The following is a 23,521-nucleotide window of genomic DNA, read 5'->3' as shown; positions in this document are numbered from 1 at the left end:
TGCAAAACTGACTTCTCATAAATAAGTTTGCATGTAAATAATAAACAAGTTTATAAATATTAAAAACCAATAAAGGAGTAATCTCCACGGTCACGCAGTCTGCGTTTGGGACTCGAAATTCCCAGTAGCGCCAGCCTTCAACAGGGGAAGGCGATTGACATGCGGCTCCTCGATCCTCAGCTGATGTCACCCATCAAATAATTTTGTCCTACTCCCTTTGGAAGGGGAGACCCCCAGAGAGAGAGAGAGGAGAGGGAATTGCTCAAAGATTTGGTGACCTGTTGATCTGTTTTTAAGTATCGCGCTGTCCCTCCTCCTCAACTTGGTTTCTGAGGAACTTTTCATCCTTACTAAGTCCATGGTTATTTGTTGGCTCCAAAGTGTTGTGACGATGAGTGTGTGGCCTAGCCCACTGCTTCCCTTAGGGGATAGATAGTCTTATCCTCTGACTATAACTTTTTTTTAGTTTGGCATAGCCGTTTAAGGCCCCTCAACATGGGGAACCGGTCCACCACTCCACCACCCTCTGCTGTATGGCCAAGAGATCATTTTCTGATCCATGATTCAGACTTTCTCACCTGAGAGCCACTTGGTAAGGTGTTCTGTGTTCCATCAGTTTCATTTGGTGAGTGAGAAAGAAAGTGGGGTAAGCATTTCACTTCTGCAGGACAGATTCATAGAGGACAGTGCAACGTGGAACCTGATTAGAAAATTAGATCTCAAATATCCAAACCACTAATTTTGCTAAGTGATTTGGCTTTTTCAGTAACTCTCTGGAGGACTGAGCTAGAGACAGTCTTATTCACAAATACACCCTCCTGTAACTTATTAGACAGGGATTATATTTGGGTTTTGATAAATCATGGAGAGGGTCTAGGATCTGGTACCATTGATTTCCAAAGTGAATGTGTTTTATGTTCAAAGTTTTATTATTGTGACTTGAAGCTAAGGTGTCAAAAACTGAGGTTACTAGATAATGAATTCTTTGATATTTAATGCACACATAAAAATTAATCTTGGGGCACCTCGGTGGCTCAGTTGGTTAAGCATCCAACTTTTGATTTCAGCTCAGGTCATGATCCCAGGGCTGTGGGACTGAGCCCTGTGTCAAGCTCTGGGCCGAGTGTGGAGCCTGCTTAAGATATTCTCTCTCTCTCTCTCTCTCTCTCTCCCTCCCTCCCTCCCTCCCTCTCTCTCTCTCTCTCTCTCTCCCTCTCCCTGTCTCTTCCCCCCCCCCCCGCCAAGCCTCCATTTTTTCTCCCTCCCTCTCTCCTTCTGCCTCTGTCCTCCACTCGTGCACTCTCTCTCTCTCTCTAAAAAAAAAAAAAAAAAAAAAAGAATCTTTGTTTGCCTAAAACAAAAGCAGACAGTAAGCTGAGATAAAATAGATATATTGGATTTGCTCTCAACTTCCTATGTATGTAAATCTTTAAGTCTGCTTATAGTTCACATGTTTCTTTCTTGGAACTAAATGATGTAGAAAACAGTTTTCAGTCACTTAATGGATGGGAATGAGAAGGGAAAAGAAAGTAGGAACTCATGGCAAGACAAAACCAGGTTTCTTAGGCTGACAGAAATCACGGCAGTGTACCCGTCTGACCTGGGAGATTGACAGTCAAACCAAATTGCAGGAGTCTTCTACTTACAAGCGTTTTGAAGACCAGACAAATTAGTACTGATAGGAGATTGTTGAGTTGGAGATACTGATTATTGAATTGGAGATTCAAAAATAATTTCAGTCTCATCTAGAACTTATGTTAGGAAAACCATACTGAATTCCTTACTTCTGGTACAGTGACCAGAGAGGATCTCCTTAGGCAGTATTTCAGCCAGACTAGTAGTCCTCAAATAAGTGTCAGAAAAAGAAAAAGAAAAAACCCACTTCATTAATATAAAACATCAACGATGAAACCCAGTATATAAACCATGAAGATGTTAGATGGAGAGACAACAGAGTGTGGTGGATATAAGAGCCGGGTTCTGGGGTCAAACTCACTGGGTTAGTTTCATGTGGTATCTGCCCCTTTATATCGTTGGTTTGGTTTTTTTTTTTTTTTTTTCAGTTTATTTATTTGGAGAGACGGAGAGAGAGAGAGAGCAGGAGCAGGGAAGGGGCATAGAGAGAGGGAAAGAGAGAGACAGAGACAGAGAGAGAGACACCCAAACAGGCACCATACCATCAGTGAGGAGACGTACGTGGGGCTCAATCCCATGAACTGTGAGATCACGATCTGAACCAAAACCAGGAGTCGGTTCCAAGAGTCAGATGCTTAACCAGCTGAGCCATCCAGGCGCCCCTGCCCCTTTCTAGTTCTCTTACCTTGGACAAGTTTAACCTGTCTGCCTCAGTCCCTCATCAGTGAAAGGAACTTAACTAACGCTGCCAACTTCCTAAGGTTGGTATGTGGATAAAATGAGTTGATATTTTAAAACAATTCTAACAGGACTAGCACCTATTAAGGCTACACACCTGTTTATGAACATACTGCTGACACTGCTGCTGTTACGATCATGATGATGGCCACTGTCACACTTCCTAAAGTCTGTCCCTGCACACAATACCCCCTAGTGGTGGACTATTTGACTAGAGTAGATATTCCAACCAAGGTAAGCACCAGAGTAGGCTTCAGACTCGATTAGAATTCAAAGATCTAATTTCTGTTCTCTCTCTTTTTTTTTTAAATTTTTTAAATGTTTATTTATGTTTGAGAGACGGAGACAGACAGAGTATGAGCGGGTGAGGGGCAGAGAGAGACACACAGAATCCGAAGCAGGCTCCAGGCTCTGAGCTGTCAGCACAGAGCCCGACGCAGGGCTCAAACCCATGTACTGCAAGATCATGACCTGAGTGAAGTTGGACGCCCAGCCAACTGAGCCACCCAGGCGCCCCTGTTCTCTTTTTTAACATCCAGGGAAACAGCAACTTTAGAAAAAAAATGTTTACAGATAAGAATATGATGATTTCATTCAAATACAAATTGAAAGGTTATCTGGTAGAGGAAAACTTGCTTTGTGGTTCAGAGAGAGATTTAGGTCAATGAATTTCAATTTATAAGGAAATAGTTTTTTGACTCAGTATAAAGAACTTTTCAAAAGTCAAGAGTTTTCTAAAGAGTACTTGGTCTGCCTTGGAATGCACTGATTTGCCTGTCAATGAAGTATTCAGACAAAGCTGGTAATGAACTTCCAGTTCTGACATGCTTACAACCTGTAACTCACTTGCTAAACCTTAGTCTTTTATTCCAGAACAGCTGAGTGTTTCTGCCTGTTTTGCAAATTGGGTTATATAGCAAGTATGGAAATATATTTACATATATTTAAATATATACATATATTTAAAACTTATTGCATTTATTTTATTTCTATGCTTTTGTTTTCAAATATGCAAATATCATTTTTCAAGCTAATCTTTTGTGTGATTGGTTTTAAAATGAATTCACTCATTCAGCCAAAAATAGTGGGTCATACTATTTGCTAATCGCTGTGCTAATCCTTAGGGATCCAGTGTAGAGCAAGATAAATTTATTTTCCCCGGACACTGACATGGGAAAGGTATGTGAGCAAAGTGCCTTCCGTATCAGACTGCACAGATAGGAATCCAAGAATGGATAGTTAGTACTTGAATTGATTTCAGGTTAAGAAACAGAGGGAATGGAGAAGCTACAATAATTAATACTATAAGAGTATTGGCACAGGCATAAAAAATATATCAAATGGGCCAGAAAAGAGAGGGGGGAGAAAAAGAATTAAGTGTATGTAAGTAGTTATATGTATATATAAAATTATGTCCCTAGTCACATTTTTACCAAAAAACTTCCAGATGAACTGAAAGTTAAAATTTAAAAATAAACTATTTTGTAACAGTCAGAAGAAAAATAGATTAAGATTTCATCTATTATGGGGCAAAAAGTATCTAAGAAATAGAAAAGTATCTAAGAAATAGAAGAGATCACAAAAGAAAATATATATGGATTTTATATATATTAAATTCTACTCATTGAAGTACTTTAAAAAAGCAAAAGATACACAAAACTGAGAAAAATTTTTACCACTTACATGAGGAGAGGTCCTAATTTTAATAAAGGCAGAATTAATTCAACAACAAAAGGATACATATTCTAGCAAAATATGAAAACGTATTTCATCGAAGAATACAAGTGGTTAATAGCGTGTAAATATATGTTCATCCACACTACTGAACTAAGAAAATTAATTTAAATAATACCATTGTTTTTACTGTCAAATTATCAGAAAAATTAAATAATAATACCTGGTATTGGGAAACAGAATAAGTCGTCTTACTTGTTACCAATGCATTTTTAGTTTGCTTCAGACCTTCTGGATACCATGTTGACAATACATCCTTTACAAAGATTTATCTAAAATGATCGTTATTATCATGCTATTTGTAATAGTGATGCCTTAGCTTCCTATTGCTGCTCTAACAAATTACAGCAAACTTAGTGAATTAAAAAAGCACATATTTATTGTTTTGAGGTTATTTTTTTTTTCTTCCCAGTTCTGGGAAGTCGGAATTGGTCTTACTGGGTTTATTGAAATGGGCTGAAATCAAGGTATTGGCAGGATTGTGCTCCATCTGGAGGCTCTAGGGGAGAATCTGTATTTTTACTTCTTCCAGCTTCCAGAGGCCACCTGCATTCCTTGGCTCGTGACCCCCTTCCCTCTTCGAAGCCAGCACTATCGCATTCTCAGATCTCTCTCTGAATCTGACTCTGACTGTTCTGCATCATCCTTTCACTTATTGGTACCCCTGCGATTATATTGGGCCCACCCACTTAACGCAGGATCACTTCCAAATCTCAAATCATTAATTTAACCGCATTTGCCGAGTCTCATTGACCAAGGTAACCTATTTGCAGGTTCTGGAGATTAGGTACAAACATCTTTGGGGGGCTGTTATTCTTCCTGCCATTCACCAAAAGTAGAGCATTGGTAAGATATATCATGATACCTTCAAATGATAGAATGGGCCATAATCTTTAAAAAATATTAGATAAATTAGATAATATTTTCAGAGTATATTGACCAAAAATGAAGCTTGTAAGGGAGTATATAATCATCATAACTTTTGGAATTAATTGTAGTTCCTATGGGGAAAAAACTTGGGAGGATAAGAAGTGAATAATCTGATTTTCTGGTTTTAATTTTATTCTTCTCTACAAAGAATATATATTGCTTTTAAATCCATAGGACAGTTGTTTCTAGAAACATTATCAAATTTTGAAGTTTGCATTTAGAAAGGAGGTTAAGTACTTTCAGGAATTCTTTAAGAAGTAGGATAATACAGATTTTGCTTTGGAAAGCGAGAGTAGTGAAATAAAGAGTTTTCTTATAGTCTCTGTCATTTCATCCTACTATGGACACAATCAGTGACTTCATGATTAGAGGGGTAATTAACGCATTTTGTTGACATATCATTGACAGAAAACTCATTTAATTTAATTTTTCTAATATCATATTTCAAGTTCTTTGTTAAGTTCATACATTGCAAGTACTTTTGAGGGAAAGAGGGATTCAGACCAGTCAGATGATGTCACGTATATCAAAATTTAAATGTTTGGATAATTTAACATTTTGAAATGAATGTCCTTCTAGCGAATGTCCTTCTTCAGATTGTTTGAGGAAAACTTCATGTAAGAATTTTTGAGTGTCTAGAAATGTCGATCAGGCACATAGCTTGCGGCAGGCTACATAACGGCCCCCAAAGATATCCAGAATCTCATCCCTGGAACCTGAGACTATCATTTTATGTGCAAAACAGACTTGAAATTGTGGGTGAGTTAAGGGTCTGGAGGTGGGGGGCTCTCTCACCTCCCAAGAGTGGAGTGATATGTTCGAATTACTGAAAGAAGGAAACTGCCAGCCAAGAATACTGTGTCTGCCAAAATTATCCTTCAAAAAGGAAGGAGAAATTTCAAAATTTCCCAGATAAACAAAAGCTGAGAGTGTTCTCACCCTTGGCCTTACCTTACAAGAAATGCTAAAGGGAGCCCTCCAAATTGAAATAATTTGGTTAAAAGGCAACCAAAAAAACCTACAAAAGTATAAAGCTCACTTGGTAAAGGTAAATGTATAGACAAATGCAGAATACTGGAATACCGTAATGCTGGCATGTAAATCACTTCAAAAAATTTTTTTTATTACTTATTTTTGAGAGAGAGAAAGAGAGTGAGTGCAAGCCAGGGAGGGGCAGAGAGAGAGAGAAAGAGGGAGACACAGAATCCAAAGCAGGCTCCAGGCTCAGAGCTGTCAACACAGAGCCTGACTCGGGCTCGAACTCATGAACCGCTAGATCATGACCTGAGCCAAAGTTGGATGCTTAATGGACTGAGCTACCTAGGTGCCCCATGTAAATCACTTTTAATTCTGGCATAGAAGTTAAAAGACAAAGGTATAAAAAGAACTGTAAACTATAAAAGTGTGTTAATGGATACATAATATTAAAAGGTTTCACTCATGACGTCAATAAACATAAAGTGTGGAGGGAAGAAAAGTAAATTTAGGTTATGTATTTGTGATCGAAGTTATGTTGTTATTAGCTTAAAATAGATTGTTAACTATAAAATATTTTATGTAAGAAACATGGTAACCTCAAAGAAAATATCCATAAAAGGCATACAAAAGAAATGAAGAAAGGAATCACAACATGTCACTACAAAAAATCAATGAAATAGAAAAGAGGAAAAGAAAGACAAAAAGTTACACAACAGATAGAAAACAACTTAAAATGGCAATAGTAAGTCATTCACTGTCAATAATAGCTTTAAAGATAAATAGATTAAACTCCTCGGTCCAAAGACATAGAGTGACTAAATGGATAATAAGTAAGATCCAAATATATGTGATCTGAAAGAGAATTGCTCTAGATTTACAGACACAGGCTAAACGTAAAGCATGAGAAAAGATATTCCATGTAAGTGATAACGAAAATAAAGGAGGAATGGCCATTCTTACATCAATCAAAATAAACTTCAAAACCTATCAAAATTTTGAGACAAGAAAGGCGCACCTGGGTGGCTCAGTCAGTTAAGCATCCGACTTTTGATTTCAGCTCAGGTCATGATCTCACAGTCATGAGATCTGAGCATAGGTTGTGTCTCCGTCTCCATCTGCCCCTCCCTGCTCTCTTGCTCCCTCTCTCTAAGAAGGAAGGAAGGAAGGAAGGAAGGAAGGAAGGAAGGAAGGAAGGAAGGAAAGAGAGGGAGGCAGGGAGGAAGGAAGGAAGGAAAGGAAGGAAGGAAGGAAGGAAGGAAGGAAGGAAGGAAGGAAGGAAGGAAGGAAGAAAAAAAGAAAGAAAGAAAGAAAGAGAAAGGAAAAAAACAAATAAGGACATTTTATAATGATTACTATGTCAGTTCACCAGGAATGTATATGTCCACAACATCCAAGCACCCAAATATATAAGGCAAATATTGACAGATGTGAAGAGGAACTAGATAGCATCACAATCATGGTAGGAGAATTCAGTATTCTACTTTCTATACTGGATAGAACAACCAGACAGAAGGTTAGTAACAAATAGAGGACTTGAACAACACTATAGAACAAATGGGCCTAATAGACTTATCTAGAACATTCCACCCAACAGCAAAATACACATTCTTCTTGAGTGCTCATCAGACATCATCCAGGATTGGTCCCATGTTAGGTCACACAACAAGTTTTAGGAAATTGAAGAGGCCTTGAATTCATATTGATACCTTCTCATTTACGATAGAATCAAGAAGAATAAAATACTTAGTGATAAACCTAAGCAAGGAGGTGAAACATTTATATGCTGAAAACTATAAAACATTGGTGAAATAATTTAAGTCAAACTCATAGGAGCAGAAAGTAGCATGGTGTTGGCCAAGGGCCAGGGAGAACGAGAACGAGTTCACTGGGGTTTAGACTTTCGGTTACGCAGAACGAGCGAGTTCTAGACACTGTGCTTATAGTTAATTCTGTGTTACACACTTCATTGGTCAATGGGGTAGAGCTCATGTTATGTGTTTTTTGCCTCAATAAAAACTAATAAAATATGAATATTCTCCACAACTGTGAAGGTTCCAAAGCAGCTTCAAGTAGTCTCTAAAATTGCTGATGCTTTTTTTTTTTTTTTTACTGAAGTTGAATAGGATATATATATAACTGAGCTGGAAAAGCCACTCACCTCCTACTCAGTAATTCACTGGTTTTAGGTGCTTAGGAGGAAGCAGCCATTTTTCTACTTTTTTAAAAACAACCATTTTCAAACTTCAAAAAAGAGCTGCTATTTATGCACCAGCAACTTGTCTGCATGACCGTCAAACTACTCTATTCTATAGTCTGTAACGTACAAGTGCATTAGACAGTGTCCAAATTAATTTAAAACCATCCTTAGAGTGAGAGAAATACTGAAGAAGTAAAGAAATAAAGTAACTGCCTGAGTGTCTTGGGTCCTCCATAACAAACTCGCTGGCTTAAAACCACCAGCCTTGTTTTCTCACGGCTGGGGAGACCAGAGGTCTGAAGCCAAGGTGTCAGCAGAAGTGCACTCTGTCCCTAGGGGCGGGGTTCTGTTCCCTGCCTCTTCCGGTCCTGGTGCAGGCGCTCCTTGATCTGAGGCCCAGTCTCTGCCTCCATCTGAATAGTATCTCCTCTTGCAAATGTCTCTCTCAAAACTCCCCGTGCCCCATCTCTCATAAAGATACCTGTGATTGGGGCGCCTGGGAGGCTCAGTTGGTTAAGCGTCCCGACTTCGGCTCAGGTCACGATCTCATGGTTGGTGCGTTCAAGCCCCGTGTCGGGCTGTATGCTGACAGCTCAGAGCCTGGAGCCTGCTTCAGATTCTGTGTCTCACTCGCTCTCTGCCCCTCCCCACTCATGCTCTGTTTCTGTCTCAAAAATAAATAAACATTAAATTTTTTTTTTTTAATTCAAGAAATAAATAAATAAAAGATACCTGTGATTGCCTTGAGGGGCCACCTGCATATTCCAGGATAAGCTTCTCTCAAGATCTTTAACTTATCACCATGTGCACCACAGAAGGTAAAATTCACTCTTTGCCATATAAGGTAATATTCAGATGTTTCAGGGGTTAGGAAGTGAATATATTTGGAGGGAAGCATTTTTTTTTTAACCTACCACAGTCACCAACACTGTTTTATGCTCTTGAAATAGTTGCTACCTGTAAAAGCTTTTTCTAAGTATGAATATATTAGAAATGTCTGGCAATACGTGAGCACAGTAAATATGACTGTATAGTTCTTTCTCGAGACACTTGTGATCACCTCCTTTTTGCTGTGAGAGGAACACAGGCGAGCATAAGCAGCAACTTGGGACATTAGAATATATAGGAGCCAGGGGCGCCCGGGTGGCTAAGTTGGTTGGGTGTCCGACTTCGGCTCAGCTCATGATCTCATGGGTTGTGAGTTCGAGCCCTGTGTCGGGCTCTGTGCTAACAGCTCAGAGCCCAGAGTCTGCTTTGGATTCTGTGTCTCCATCTCTGCCCCTCCCTCCCCTCCCCCCCATGCTCTGTCTCTCTCTCTCTCTCTCTGTCAATAATAAATTTAAAAGAAATTTTTTTTAATTTTTTAAAAATTTTAAAAAGACTATATAGAAGCCAAAAAGAAAAGCATCATTCTAGGTTAAGATAGGGACTAGATCCCATTTCCATAAGACCTAAAATAAACACACACACACACACACACACACACACACACACACACACAAAATCTGTTGCTGACTGTTTTTATTCCAATCTGTAAGTTTTCTGAATTGCTACATTTCCTAATAAACTCAAGACATAAGTATAGATGGATATTTTCATATATATATTATATATATTGATATATATATCTATATATATATCACATATGTATATATCGATATATATGCCATAACTCTAAACCCCAAATATTACTCCTTCTTACTAAAGTCAGGAACAAAGAAAGCAAGGATGAACTCTTTCTATTTAACATGTTCTGGATGTATTTGTCAACTCAGATTAGGAAAAATAATCAGGAAGGTAAGAATTGGAAAACAAGAAAACTACCTCTGTTTCATGTCATTTGCAGATGACATGATGGTGTATGTGGAAAATTTGAGAGAATCAGTGATAAAACGAATTCAGATAATAGGAGAATTTAGCAGTGAAGCAGGATATGAAATTTACATGTGAAAATTAATAGCATTTGTAGAGACAGATAATAACCTATTAGATGTACTGGTAGAGGAAAATTTGCTTTACAGTGACCACCAAAAATTAAATAATAAATGTAATAGGAAAGGCTCAAAACGTACAGGAATCAAACTATAAAACATTCCTGAAAGATGGAAAAGTAGACTTTAACAAATGAAAAGTTACCCCATGTTCTTGGATAGGATCACGAACATGTTAGTGCTCTCAAAATTAGTGTATAGATTCAATGCACCATAATAAAATTCCAGTGAGTTTTGTTTTTCTTTGTGGAGCTAGACAAGTCAACCCTAAAATTCATGTGGAAGAAAAACACAAGATCAGCTAGGAAATCACTGAAGAAGATCCATGAGGGGATCTAACCCTACCAGATATTAAAACATAATCAAAGCCCCTAAATGGAATGGAAAGGAAAGCAGAGAAATAGAAACATTTAGATCCAGAAGACAAGTGCATGATGGAGAGAGCCCTCAAATCAGTAGAGCAAAGGTGGTCTCTTTTTTTAATTCCAGTATTATTAAGCTATACAGTGTTATATTCGTTTCAGGTGTGCAACATAGTGATTCAACAATTCTGTATTCTGTACTCAGTATGCATCACGATAAGCGTACTCTTAATCCCTTTCAATGGTGTTCTTAATGATGTTGGGACAACCAGACAGCCTTTTCTCTCTCTCTCTCTTTTTTTTTCTTTTTGTTTTTTTGTTTTGTTTTGTTTTGTTTTGTTTTGTTTTTTTTACTTTTGATTCCTTGTGCTCTTGACTTTCTTAACTTCGTAAGGGGTACGTAAATATCTGGAGTTTTATCAGGCGAATCCCCGATGTCATGTCATGTCACCCCCAAATCCTCCAGTATGTGTCTCAGGAAGACGACTTGTTATAATAATGCCATTATATAACATCGGATACAATTAACAATACTGCTGCACTCTGATATTGAAACTAACATAAACCTATAAAATATGGGTGCCGCTAGCCTCCCCACCCCCCAGAGAAGCATCCACGTCTGAGAATCTCCAAGGTGTTATAGACAGCCGTTTTGAAAAAGATAAAATTAGGTCCAATTCTTGCACTTCCCAAAATATAAACACCAAATTGATCGGAAGTCTAAATGTACTAAAACGGAATGATACACACACTAGAAAAAAACATGGGTGAATTCCTCGGTAGCTTGGGTATTATGACAAAAATCCCAGTGTAATGAAAAAGAAGACAGATAACTTTGACAACATCAAAGTTTTTTTAAGTTTTATGGCAAAATGCCATAAGCAGTGTCAAAAGACAGATGGCAAAGTAGGAGAAAATTTAGCAATTTAGTATTATAGGTAAAAGTCAAATAGCTCTACTAAGCAAATGTATTTAAAAAATTGAGGTGGATATAGGACGTGGGCAAAACACATAACGGTTCACAAAAAGATAAATATTGCCCATGATCATATAAAAAGGTGATCAATTTCACTCTTACTAAGATAAATAAAGGAAGACTACAATACCAGTTATCACCCATCAGCTTGGCAAAAGTTCAGAAGCTTGACGATACACTCTTTGGTTGAGGTTGTGCAGAAACAGATTCTCATACATACAAGGGCACAGCCCTTACAGGGAGGAATCTGGCAGTTTCTAACCAAGCTACACACCTTCCCTTTCCAACTGAGCGATCCTTCTACCCTAAGGATATACTATCAACTATTTCAATACATTTCTACAAGATTGTTCATTGCGGTATTGTTTGTGATTGCAAAATATTGGTAACTATCTAAACGTGCAAGCATAGAATACTGGTGAATAAATAATATATGTATATATATTATACTAGGAGTACATGCAACTGTCAAAAATAATGAGGAACATTGCTGTGAACTGAAATGGAGTAATTTTGGAGGATATTATTGATTGGTCAAAGCTAAGCGCAAAAGAGCCTATGTATATGCTCCCTCCCATGTAAAAAAGAAGGGAAAACAGGAATATGTACACACACATGCATACATTCACACTTGCCTTTACATTAAAAAAAAACAGAAGGATTACAAGGAAACAATGAACAAGGAACAGGTTGGAAGGGATAGGGAAGGTCATGACACTTCTCTGGGTGTATGTTTTTATACAGATTTGACTCTTAGAAGCATGATGATGTTTTACATGTTCAAAAATGAAATTAAGTCAATATGGCTGGAAGGGGGACCTAAAACCGAAACAAACTAAAACAAATAGACCCCCACTGCATTTCAAATGAATACCATAACCACAAAGAAGGGAAGAAAAAAGAATTCACTTATCTAAGTAATTTAGAAACACGGCATTTGTATACTCTCAGTGTTAGGCGGAGGGCAAGGGCAATTGCAAACATCCTAAATTCTTCATTTTAAAATTTTTTATTGTTTATTTATTTTTGAGAGAGTCAGAGCATGAGCAGGGGAGGGGCAGAGAGAGGGAGACACAGAATCTGAAGTAGGTTCCAGGCTCTGAGCTGTCAGCACAGAGCCCAATGCAGGGCTCGAACCCATGAACCGCAAGATCCTGACCTGGGCCAAAGTTGGTGCTTAACTGACTGAGCCACCCAGGTGCCCCCTGACTTCTTTTTAAGTAGGTTTTATTTTTATAATACTTTGGATGAAATAATGTTGAAATAACTTTAGGCTTATTACAAATTGAACAAAAGAATACATGTGTATTCTTGGGAATCAGGATTCTCATTAAGGAAGGAGGACATACAACATAGACTGGAGGAAGGCAACCAAGAACCCTGTGGAAATCGATTGGATTTGGAAATATCACTCTGAATTTGAGATTTCTAAAATACGTGTGTGTGATATGCAGACATGTGCACATGTACATAGATGTGCATAGGGATGTAACATGTTTATGGACATGCATATATGAATGTCTAGGTGTATAAATAACCACAGACACCACAGCAGCAGTGAGAACACATACTACCCACATCTTGATCTCCAGTACTACTAATTAAAAGACCCAGGGCCTGGGGCATCTGGGCGGCTCAGTTGGTTAAGAGACCAACCCTTGCTTTTGGCTCAGCTCATGATCCCACAGTTCATGAGATTGAGCCCCACGTCGGGCTCTGCACTGACAACACTGAACCTGCTTGGGATTCTCTCTTCCCTCTCTCTGCCTCTCTTTCTATCTCAATAAAATAAAATAAACATTAAAATAAAGAACCAGGGCTTGGCACAGGGATTCCTAATTGGGGCTTGAGGAAGATATAAACCGAATGAGCTGGGTCCTCTTGCTGTGTGAGAAGGTAAGGAATACTTCACAAAAAGTGATGGCCAAATGTCACACAGATATAGGAGCCAGCTTTGGGGGCACCCATTGGCCAAGTCTAGAACAGTTTGAGCACCAAAATTAAGTATAGTAGTGCCTTATAAACTTCAGGAGAAAGAAGCAGACGTCATTAGTCCATATCATTAATAGACAAATAGACAAAAACAAATAAGTAAAAAGGGGAGACGGGAGGGCTCTTGCTTACACTGGAATATCCAGTGCCAACTGGTAAATGTGAATGAGGGCTACCGGTAGAAAATGAGCGTTTTGTTAACACAGTGGGAAGATGGGATTAGTCAAGATCCATCCATCGGTGGCTGCTAACACTGGCAGGAAGTTTTGATGGGGAGCAGGGTGTTTGCATGGTCCTCCAGTGGCTCTTTACGGATCACTTATTAGTTACAAGGGAAGCAGTAGTAATTACACAGCACAGAAATCAGACGTCACCTTGACTAGATGATGCAAATTAGTATCACTGCGGAGGGGCAGAGGCACAGAGTATCACCTTTATCATATTCTAGCCAAGAATGAGTAATCTGAATCTAGTCATAAGGAAACATCATCAAATTCAAAATGAAGAACATTCTATCTAATGAGGAGGGAGTGGGATTGTACTCCTCACCTGCACCAGTGTCATAAAGACAAAGAATCTGTGGGAGTGTTCCTGGTTCAAAGAGAGTAAAGAGACGTGGCAAATAAATGCAGTACGTATCCCTAGACTGGGTCGCATATTGGGGGAGAAGATGCCATCAAGTTCATCCCTGGGTCTGTCCAGTTGGTAAAACTGGAATACAATAATAGATTTGACACAAGTATTGTATCAGTGTTAGATTTCCTGAAGTCAGTAACAATATGGTGGAGAATTTCTCTATGTCCAGGTGTAATTATCCAGAGAGAAACACAAGAAAACAATACATGAGGTAAAGTATTATCAAATAGATAAAGGATGTACAGTTTTTCTTCATATTATTCGTGTTTCCTCCACTTTTGTAAATTTGAAATCCTTTCTAAACAAAAACTTAAATCTATTTTAAAGTATGTCATTTTATTTTTTTTTTTTTTTAATTTTTTTTTCAACGTTTTTTATTTTCATTTTTGGGACAGAGAAAGACAGAGCATGAACGGGGGAGGGGCAGAGAGAGAGAGGGAGACACAGAATCGGAAACAGGCTCCAGGCTCCGAGCCATCAGCCCAGAGCCTGACGCGGGGCTCGAACTCACGGACCGCGAGATCGTGACCTGGCTGAAGTCGGACGCTTAACCGACTGCGCCACCCAGGCGCCCCTAAAGTATGTCATTTTAACATGAAAATTTTATGGAGAAGCCCACGAAACCAAACTCTTCAAAGTCTGATCTATCAGTCGAAATCCTCAGATTCTTTGACACGCCTGGTGAGCTCACAAGTTCACATCGTCTGCTGCGTTGCCCCTAATAAGTAAAATTGTGCAGTGTTTAGATTTTCAGACAGGGGAAGATCAGTCATTAAACAATTGCCCTGGTACAGTGAATGCTATTACATGCATTCAACTAAAAATAACATTGTCATAGCATCAGGAGTTCCTGAATCTCCATCAGCTGATCAAGCCTTCTGATCCCTCATTTGTCCTCTTGTAAACAGTCCTCATCATTTGTCTCCACCCTGTCTACTCCATTCATACTCCAATAATAAGAGAAAAGAGAAAAAACAAACGACGATGTGAAAGAAAGAGCAATTTTCGTACAAAAGGATATCAAGACTACAAAAAACAGATTGTTAGCTAACATGTATACCTCTCCACATACCATGGCTACACAAGTAGTTTTGTTTCTAGAAGCAGCAAAATAGATAAGTTATGGTTTTTCTTTCCAAAGGGCTTTGGGGTTCCCATACAATATCTAGAATAACAGAAACATCCATTTACAATTTATAGACAATACATGTGTCTCCCCACCTTTAAATACATGGGCACTGACCTGTGAGAAAGGAAAGACTACCTGCCCATTCTCTGTGGTATTTATGCCATAACTGAGCTCAGGCTCAGTTCTGTGTCTGAATTCTAAATCCATTAGTGATTCTGCCTAAAAAAGGAAATTATAACGTTTCTTTAAAAACATAATTTTTTCATTATTGACATTATTATCAGCAGAAAATACTCGTCATTGTTTACAGTAAGCATGAAATAAAACACAGTGACCATTGACTATCATAAAAAAAATTACGAGGTGGTCATGTAATCAAAACTGGATTCGTCATTAACCATGAAGCTTTCTTTCTCTTTTGATACGTTTTCAGAACTCAGTAGGATATACGTAAATCTTTGTATCTGACATTTTGTCGTAATTGGAGAAATTATATGATGAAAATCCTACTTGTCAAATGAATTTCAGCAAATCCCTCTAGCAGCGTGACTCACTGCTTTTCCAAGACTGCCTCGGCATGAACCAGGGAAGGGGAGGCAGGAAGGGAAGAGGGGTAAACAAAGACGAAGAGCCCTATCAACAGGTACTAGAAGGGGCAGAACAAAACGTATATACAGATACTAGGCATATAAAGCAAAACTGTGTTTAAATCCAGCCTCCATCATGGGCATAAATACGCTATCGCTGTCATTCCAAGGGAGCCATGAGCATAGGAGAATCAATTGCCACCAATCAGGCATGAAGAGTTGCTGAAATACACGCCTTTGTCTCTTCTCCCCCAGGATTGACATCTTCAAGTACGTGATCTATGGCATTGCAGCTGCGTTCTTTGTGTACGGCATCCTGCTCATGGTGGAAGGCTTCTTCACCACCGGCGCCATCAAAGACCTCTATGGGGACTTCAAAATCACCACTTGCGGCAGATGTGTCAGCGCCTGGGTACGTTGTGTGTCTGTGTTCACGTGGGTTTCTTTCAATTAGCACACAGGTGTTTGTATTCATCTGCCGAGAATTAAAGTACTTTTTTTTAACACAGTCACGTTCCCTCCCTGCGATGGCGATCTACGATTTTAAAAATATTATTTTCTCAGTTAAGATTATCCCACGTGAAAATTCAGCTGCAAATTCTCAAATCATAGGCAACACAACTAGTTTTTGTTTTAGAGGCAGCAAAACGGTAGGTTGATTTATGATTTTTTTTTTCCAAAGGGCTTTGGGATTCCCGTACGATATTTAGAAGAGCAGAAAAAAATCCATCTGCATTTATGGACAGTATGTGTGTCTTTCCTCCTTAAATATATGGCTCTGTTTTACTGTAAATTTGGGGGAACTGTATTATGTAATTTCTGTTTGATATGACATAAGGTAAATATCGTACTATTACTGGGGCACCTGGGTGGCTCAGTTGGTCAAGCGTCCAACTTTGGCTCAGGTCACATCTCACGGTTTGTGAGTTCGAGCCCCACGTCAGGCTCTGTGCTGACAGCTCAGAGCCTGGAGCCTGCTTTGGATTCTGTCTCCCTCTGTCTCTGCCCCTCCCCTGCCCATGCTCTGTATCTCTGTCTCTCAAAAGTAAATAAACATTAAAAAAAAACTTTTTTAAATTGTGCTATTACTATTGTACTATTTTTAATCCTTACTGATAATGATATTTACTGGAAATCAAACTTATAGTCTAGAACTACAGCAAGGCAAACAATGCATGTAGATCTGTTAAAGCACAAGAGTGGTTTAAAAATTGAGTAATGTAGTTGCAAGTACTTTTGAGCATTTATGCAGAATAATTTTCCTATAAAGAAATGTTGGAACTTCCATTATTGGCTGAAAGACATAAGAAACATGGTTTTCTTATTTTTCTGGTGTCGTATAGGAACATCTGTGTGATTGCAGCATATGTTTCATATTAAATAAGAGGTCTCTAAAAAGGAATGATATAACTTATATCAATCTCACAGAAAAGTTTGAAAATACCTGTTCATCACCAAACCTATGTTATTGTTTTACCAGCTTGTAGCAAGTTCTGTCATGCTGTTCAGTGTCAGCAGTGATAATCATCTGCAGAAAGGTTGCCTGTGTTGTGGGTGTTCGTAGTTTGCCCTGGAATCATTTCTTGTAAGGCTCATTTCTTTGGAATGACGCTTATTGAAAGAAGTTTTTAGGATCAGTAATATCAAATTACAGATCTGGAGGTAGTTAAGTTAAAGGTCTTTGGTTGATTTCAAAAATAAAATATGACTATTCTCTGGGCTACTTGTCAGTGATCCCTAAGCGAAGATACCTGTCTCTATGAACAAAGCAAGTTGCGATTTGAGATTCATGTTCCACCGATAGAGTATAGTGATTTCAGTTAGTGATAGGCTGTTTCCTACCATCGGGAATCATCACAATACTACCTGTGGGCCTTAGCGAGTCACATGACTCCTTGAGCTCACACTTGACTCAGTTACAGAATGAAGACAGTAGATCATCCCTTCTGCTCGTTCCAGCCCAGAGAGTCCATGATGCTAAAGCACTAGTGAAATAATAGAGAAAACCGTTATCTCTAGGCACATTTTCACCATCGGGGAGCAACCTTTTGCCAGGAAGGGTGCAGTTGATTATGCTGTTTCATTGAGAATTGTAAAATCACTTCCTCGGGTCGTATGCAGAAGTAAAAGATCACAGAAGAAAACTGCTATCTCTGTACGGTTAATAATGATCTGCTGACCTTTCACACGGCCCAAAGATATTTCAAATGAGAATTTTTAAAGCGAAAACACGAGCCACCTTTTCTTCTATAATAGTAACAATAGTGTTCATCAGTCCCGCCCAGAAGACCAGATGCTGCGTGGGCTCCTCCAGAGGGGACGCAGGAGGGAGTTGGCCCCCCAAGACACCCCACCCACTCCTGGAGCACCCCCAACCTGGGAAGGAGCAGAACTCGGCAAGAGCCGGAGCTGTATCCTTGTGCACCTGCAGAGGTCTGTCCCTACACCCAGGGGCACAGCCACACTGCCCGGAAGCAGATGGGGGCTGTGGTGCCTCAGGACCTGATACCCTCTCTACCCACCTTGCTGGTCCCGCGGGGCTTGTGGTCAGAGTGAATGGGGGTGGGGATTCAGTCACCTTCTCCTGCTACCCTTTTCCTTTGTTTCCTATTTCCACTCTGTTTTCCCCCCATTTGTAGGTAGATGGTACCTTACAGTCCACTCTGTGTTCTGTGAGTTCACCTCTTAGCCCATGGTATCTTCCTTCACTTTAAAAATGTCCTATTGATGCTACACCCATGCATTTCTTGAAATACTGAGTAATACTGAAAGCTGAAATAGTTTTTTTGCAGCAACCATATTAAGTGAAAAGCTTCCAGAAGACGGTTGTATAGAAAGTAAAATGGCTACAAACTGAACTGACATCAGCACAAATGAAATTAATTTTTTTTAATGTTTATTTATTTTTGACAGAGAGAGAGACAGAGCCTGAGCAGGGGAGGGGCAGAGAGAGAGGGAGACACAGAATCCGAAGCAGGCTCCAGGCTCTGAGCTATCAGCACAGAGCCTGATGCAGGGCTCGAACCCACAAACCGCGAGATCATGACCTGAGCTGAAGTCGGACGCTCAACCGACTGAGCCACCCAGGCGCCCCACAAATGAAGTTAATTTTAAAGCAGCATTATATCACTGAATAGAGGATGCTGATCAATATTCTCTTTTCTCAGTGGATGCTCTTGAAAGCAGAACTTGATCTGCATTATACATTTCCTCGCCTGCGTATCAAAACTAGTTGAAATCCATTTCAGAATTTTAGGTGCTGTCATTCAAAAAAACCCTGAATGTGCGGCACATTAAATGTAAAAGCACAGTTTTAACCTTTGTATTATGACATCAGGTGAACAGTTATTAAAATACTTTAAGGAACAATATTTATTTAAATTAAATATTGGGGCGCCTGGGTGGCTCAGTCAGTTAAGCGTCCGACTTTGGCTCAGGTCATGATCTTACAGTTCGTGGGTTCGAGTATCACGTCGGGTTCTGTGCTGACAGCTCAGAGCCTGGAGCCTGCTTCAGATTCTGTGTCTCCCTCTCTCTCTGCCCCTACCCGCTCACACTGTCTCTCTCCTTCAAAATAAATAAACATTAAGAAAAATTAAAATAAACAAATTAAATATTAAATGGCACCAAGTTGAGTACAAGTCAACAGGTGTTATTCGATACGTTAAACACGAACTCATACTTACTTTTTTTGAATGTCTTCTCCGTTAAATATTAAACCAAAAAAATCTCTTTATTCCGTTGCAACTGGGGAGGCATTCAGTGTCTCACATTTTGAAATCTGAGGGTATGTGCTGTGACATCATTAAGCTTTCTTATTTCTAAAAATTTCCCATTACTGTTGTGACATCAGTGTGGATGTTGGAATTTGTCTGTGTTTGTTCCGACACTTAAGATTTTTAAGCCCAGCAGTTTTGAAGTAATAGAATTCTTTTTTTAATGTTTATTTATTTTGAGAAAGAGAGAGAGAGAGATCGTGATCTCACGGTCGTGAGATTGAGCCCCACATTGGGATGCACACTGGGCGGAAAGCCTGCTTAAGATTCTCCCTGTCCCTCTGCCTCCCTCCCCTGCTCACAGTCTCTCTCTCTCTCTCTCTCTCTCTCTCTCTCTCTCTCTCTCTCTCTCTCACACACACACACACACACACACACACAAATAAAAAAAAATTAAAGCTTTAAAAAAGGAGAAATTATTTTTTAGAGCAGTTTTAGGTTCACAGCAAAATTGAGTGGAAACCGAGATTCCCTGTATACCTCCTGCCCGCACGTATGTCTGGCCTCCATCACTATGAAAATCCTGCACCAGAGTGGTTGGTACCTTTGCCACGGCCAATGAACCTAAAGTCATAGTTTACATTACTTTACCCGTGGTGCACATTCAAGGGGTTTGGACAAATGTATAATGACACGTACCCACTATTACAGCATCATACAGAGTAGTCTCTCTGCCCTAAAACTCCTCTGTGCTCCACATGTTCACCCCTCCTCTCTTCTAACCCCTGGCAACCACTGATCTTTTTACTGTCTCAATAGATTGACCTCTTCCAGAATGTCACACAGTAGGTAGGCTTTTCAGCTTGGCTTCTTTCACTTAGTAAAAAGCATTTTTAATCTTCCCTCCGTGTCTTGGCGTAACTTGATAGCTCAGTTCTTTTTGGTCCTCAGGGATACTCCAGGGTCTGGATGGACCACAGCTGATTTATCCATTCACTGAGTCCAGCACATCTGCATTTCTCCCAGGTTCTGGCAATTATGAATAAAGCTGCTATACACATAGCAAATAGTTTTTAGAACAATTTTCTGATCACTACTTGTGCATAGGTAGTTTGGGGCGATGATGATGATTGCATCTTTTCAAGTTAATTTACATCATGTTACGTGATTTTTTTTTCTGCCGTAAACTTCACACGGTATATACTTTCGAGAGCCTTCTGAGTTCAGTATTGCTAGTGCTGTTCCATTTTGCATCTGTAGTGGTAGCATATTCCGGTATTGATTTGCTTGCTTTTCTTTGACTTAGCATTTCTTCGTGTTAGAATTGCGGTTCTCAAGCAGGGGCTCTTTTCCCCGCTGGGGACATTGAGTAGTGGGCAGCTGCAGAGCTGGCATCTGGTGGGTTGAGGCCAGGGATGCCGCTAACCGTGCTGCTGTGCACAGGACACTCCCCCGTAAAGAATTTGCTGGCCCCGAATTTCCATAGTGCTGAAGTGGAGAAACCCTGGTTTAGAAATTTGGTTTCTGTCCAGTGCCTCATTCATGCGTGCATTTGGCTGACACTGGCATAAATTTCTGGCAAATCGTCCCCACTTTACCTTTTTTCACTTCAGATGTACTGCTCCGAAGAGCCTAAAGATGAGTGTCAAAGAAGCCTTCGCATCACATGTGCTCATGAGCGCTTCATTGATTCGCGTAGAGCAGTAGCCCTTCACACCGGATGTCCGTTAGAATCACCTAACGGAGAGAGAGAGAGACACTGTGAATGGGGGATTTTTTAAAATATAGATACAATCTGCGCGGGCAAGGCCTGGGGCATGTCTTTCTCACAGTCGCCAGATGGTCCCCCTGTGTGGCCACGCCCGAAAACCGCTATGAGAGGCTGGGCTCCCCCCACTAATGTCCACGTAGTGAGGCTTCTCCATCACAGTACATCTGGGCTCCAAGCTATTTCTGCCCGCACGATGACTATAGTTGATGATCTGACATTGTGCGTTTTAAAGTGGTGCAGGGAGTAGCTCATGAAAGTTCTCATCATAAGGAAAAACAACATGACCGTGCCTGGTGGCAGACGTTAACTGGACTTACTGGTTATAGTGAGCGTTTATTTCACAGTGCGTGTAAATATCAAATCATCATGCCATACACCTCATACTGGTATGTTGTCTGTCCGTTATTCCTCCGTTGAGAAGGAGAGTAGTTCATTGATTTATTTAATCCTCAGGTGACAGAATAGCATCTGCCATGTTGCTAGCAATGGAAAGCTAGAAATAAACTAATGATAATTATGAGAATTTTATTACATACAGAGATTTTTTGTTTTAACCTAGGATTACACTTGATCAATTTGAATAATCCTTCAGTGTGGGTAATTATCAGATTCTAAGATCAAACATTAAATAGGAAGATAGAATTATATTTTTTGCTTGTTTAATTTGGGTACTTCTGTGACCCCGAACTGCTACGCCCTGAAATATGACGGGTGTGCGCTCAAAATTCCCAAAAAAAAAAAAGTTCTTTTGTGCCTTTCTTAGAACAACACGTATGAATTGGGCGTCGTGAAAATACTTTCTCACGGCAAAGATATCTTCTGTCAGCCCTGAGAGTTCTGGCCTTGTAGCGTGTCGGGGACAGCAAGTGTGAGTCCTGTGGTGGTTTCCAAAGTCACGCCGTCCATCGGCCCGCAAAGTAGCGGCCACCACGCGCTTCAAAGTGTCCCAATCCACTTGGAATCTAAACCTGTTGAATGGTAAGTCCCATTCTACAGTGAACAGCACCTTCAAAGGAAGCTTTTGAAAAAACCCCTGGGACCGAAAGAAACCGAGATAGACAGGATGCAGCGAAGGCATGCTCATTACCCTCCCGGGACTTCCGTGTGGCCTGCAGCGGCCGAAGCGCTGTGCTTCCAGCCGCGTATCATGTTCCCCGTTCTCGAGGCTATGAATTAGCCTTGAGATCTACAATGGCAAATCATGAAAATGTGAATCAAGACGGCTTCTTGCTCCCCCAAGGAGTTCCACTAACAACATTTCTTCAGTTTTCGGGTGGTTTCCACACTTTCTAGAGCCTTTCTCCTCGAGTAGGAGCCCACTTTGAATAACTTGCCCAGACTCGAGAACTTCTCCTCCTTTTTATTTTCTCCACACGTGAAGTGAAGTCTAATTCCCTTATTCTGTATGGTCCTATCATTCAGGAAAATGTATATTTTTATAGTAGTGGCAATAATCACAATAATGCTCTCGCATGAAGACAGCTAATGTTTTGAATGTGCTTCTCAAGAGCCAGAGTCTTTGCTAAATGATTTTTATGTGTTATCTCTTTGCAGCCTCACTAAATCATGTGAGATCAATTTCGCAGGTGTTCTCCTTTTACAAAGGCAGACACAGCAACATAAAGAGCAGTCAGACTCCATCCAGCTCAGAAGCCTGTGCCTTTAATCAATGTGCTATAAATCCTCCTTTTATGGCTAAACAAATGTGACATTTAGGTTGGGGACACATCGGTGAGTGGCATATTGGTGCTGGACAAATCCCTCAGCCTCTGCCCTCTTACAGAATAGAATCAAATGGCAAAGAAGGGAAAATGACTTGCATCAAATCATACAGATTAGTGGTGTTGAAGGTGAATGGGTGCTGGTACGCAGAACATTCTTTTTCTTCCTTTTTAATGTTTATTTTATTTATTTTTAAGAGAGAAAGACTGAACATGGGCCAGGGAGGGGCAGAGAGAGAGGGAGACACAGAATTTGAAGCAGGTTCCAGGCTCTGAGCTGTCAGCATAGAGCCTGACGTGAGGCTCGAACCGACGGACCGTGAGATCATGACCTGAGCCAAAGTCAGACGCTTAACTGACTGAGCCACCCAGCTGCCCCGGTACACAGAGCATTCTTAACGTATGGATACTTTGAGGCTCAGCAGACC

The 23,521-nt window shown here is 40.0% G+C and overlaps 1 protein-coding gene across 5 annotated transcripts in view; it reads left to right on the top strand.

Annotated features, from left to right (window-relative positions):
• The window catches only part of GPM6A (glycoprotein M6A), a 353,437-nt gene that overhangs the window by 311,903 nt on the left and 18,013 nt on the right, over positions 1 to 23,521 (top strand). For all 5 annotated transcript variants that reach the window (XM_053900797.1, XM_019434239.2, XM_019434237.2 and 2 more), the window contains one exon: positions 16,141 to 16,297. In XM_053900797.1, the coding sequence (XP_053756772.1) occupies positions 16,141 to 16,297 (157 nt within the window). The remainder of the gene's footprint in view (positions 1 to 16,140; positions 16,298 to 23,521) is intronic.

Source organism: Panthera pardus, unplaced genomic scaffold, assembly GCF_024362965.1.
Source record: "Panthera pardus isolate Hobbes unplaced genomic scaffold, ASM2436296v1 HiC_scaffold_13, whole genome shotgun sequence".
Lineage (NCBI taxonomy): Eukaryota > Metazoa > Chordata > Mammalia > Carnivora > Felidae > Panthera > Panthera pardus.
The sequence above is the reverse complement of the archived record's forward strand: the minus strand, read 5'-3'. Positions and strand labels throughout refer to the sequence as shown.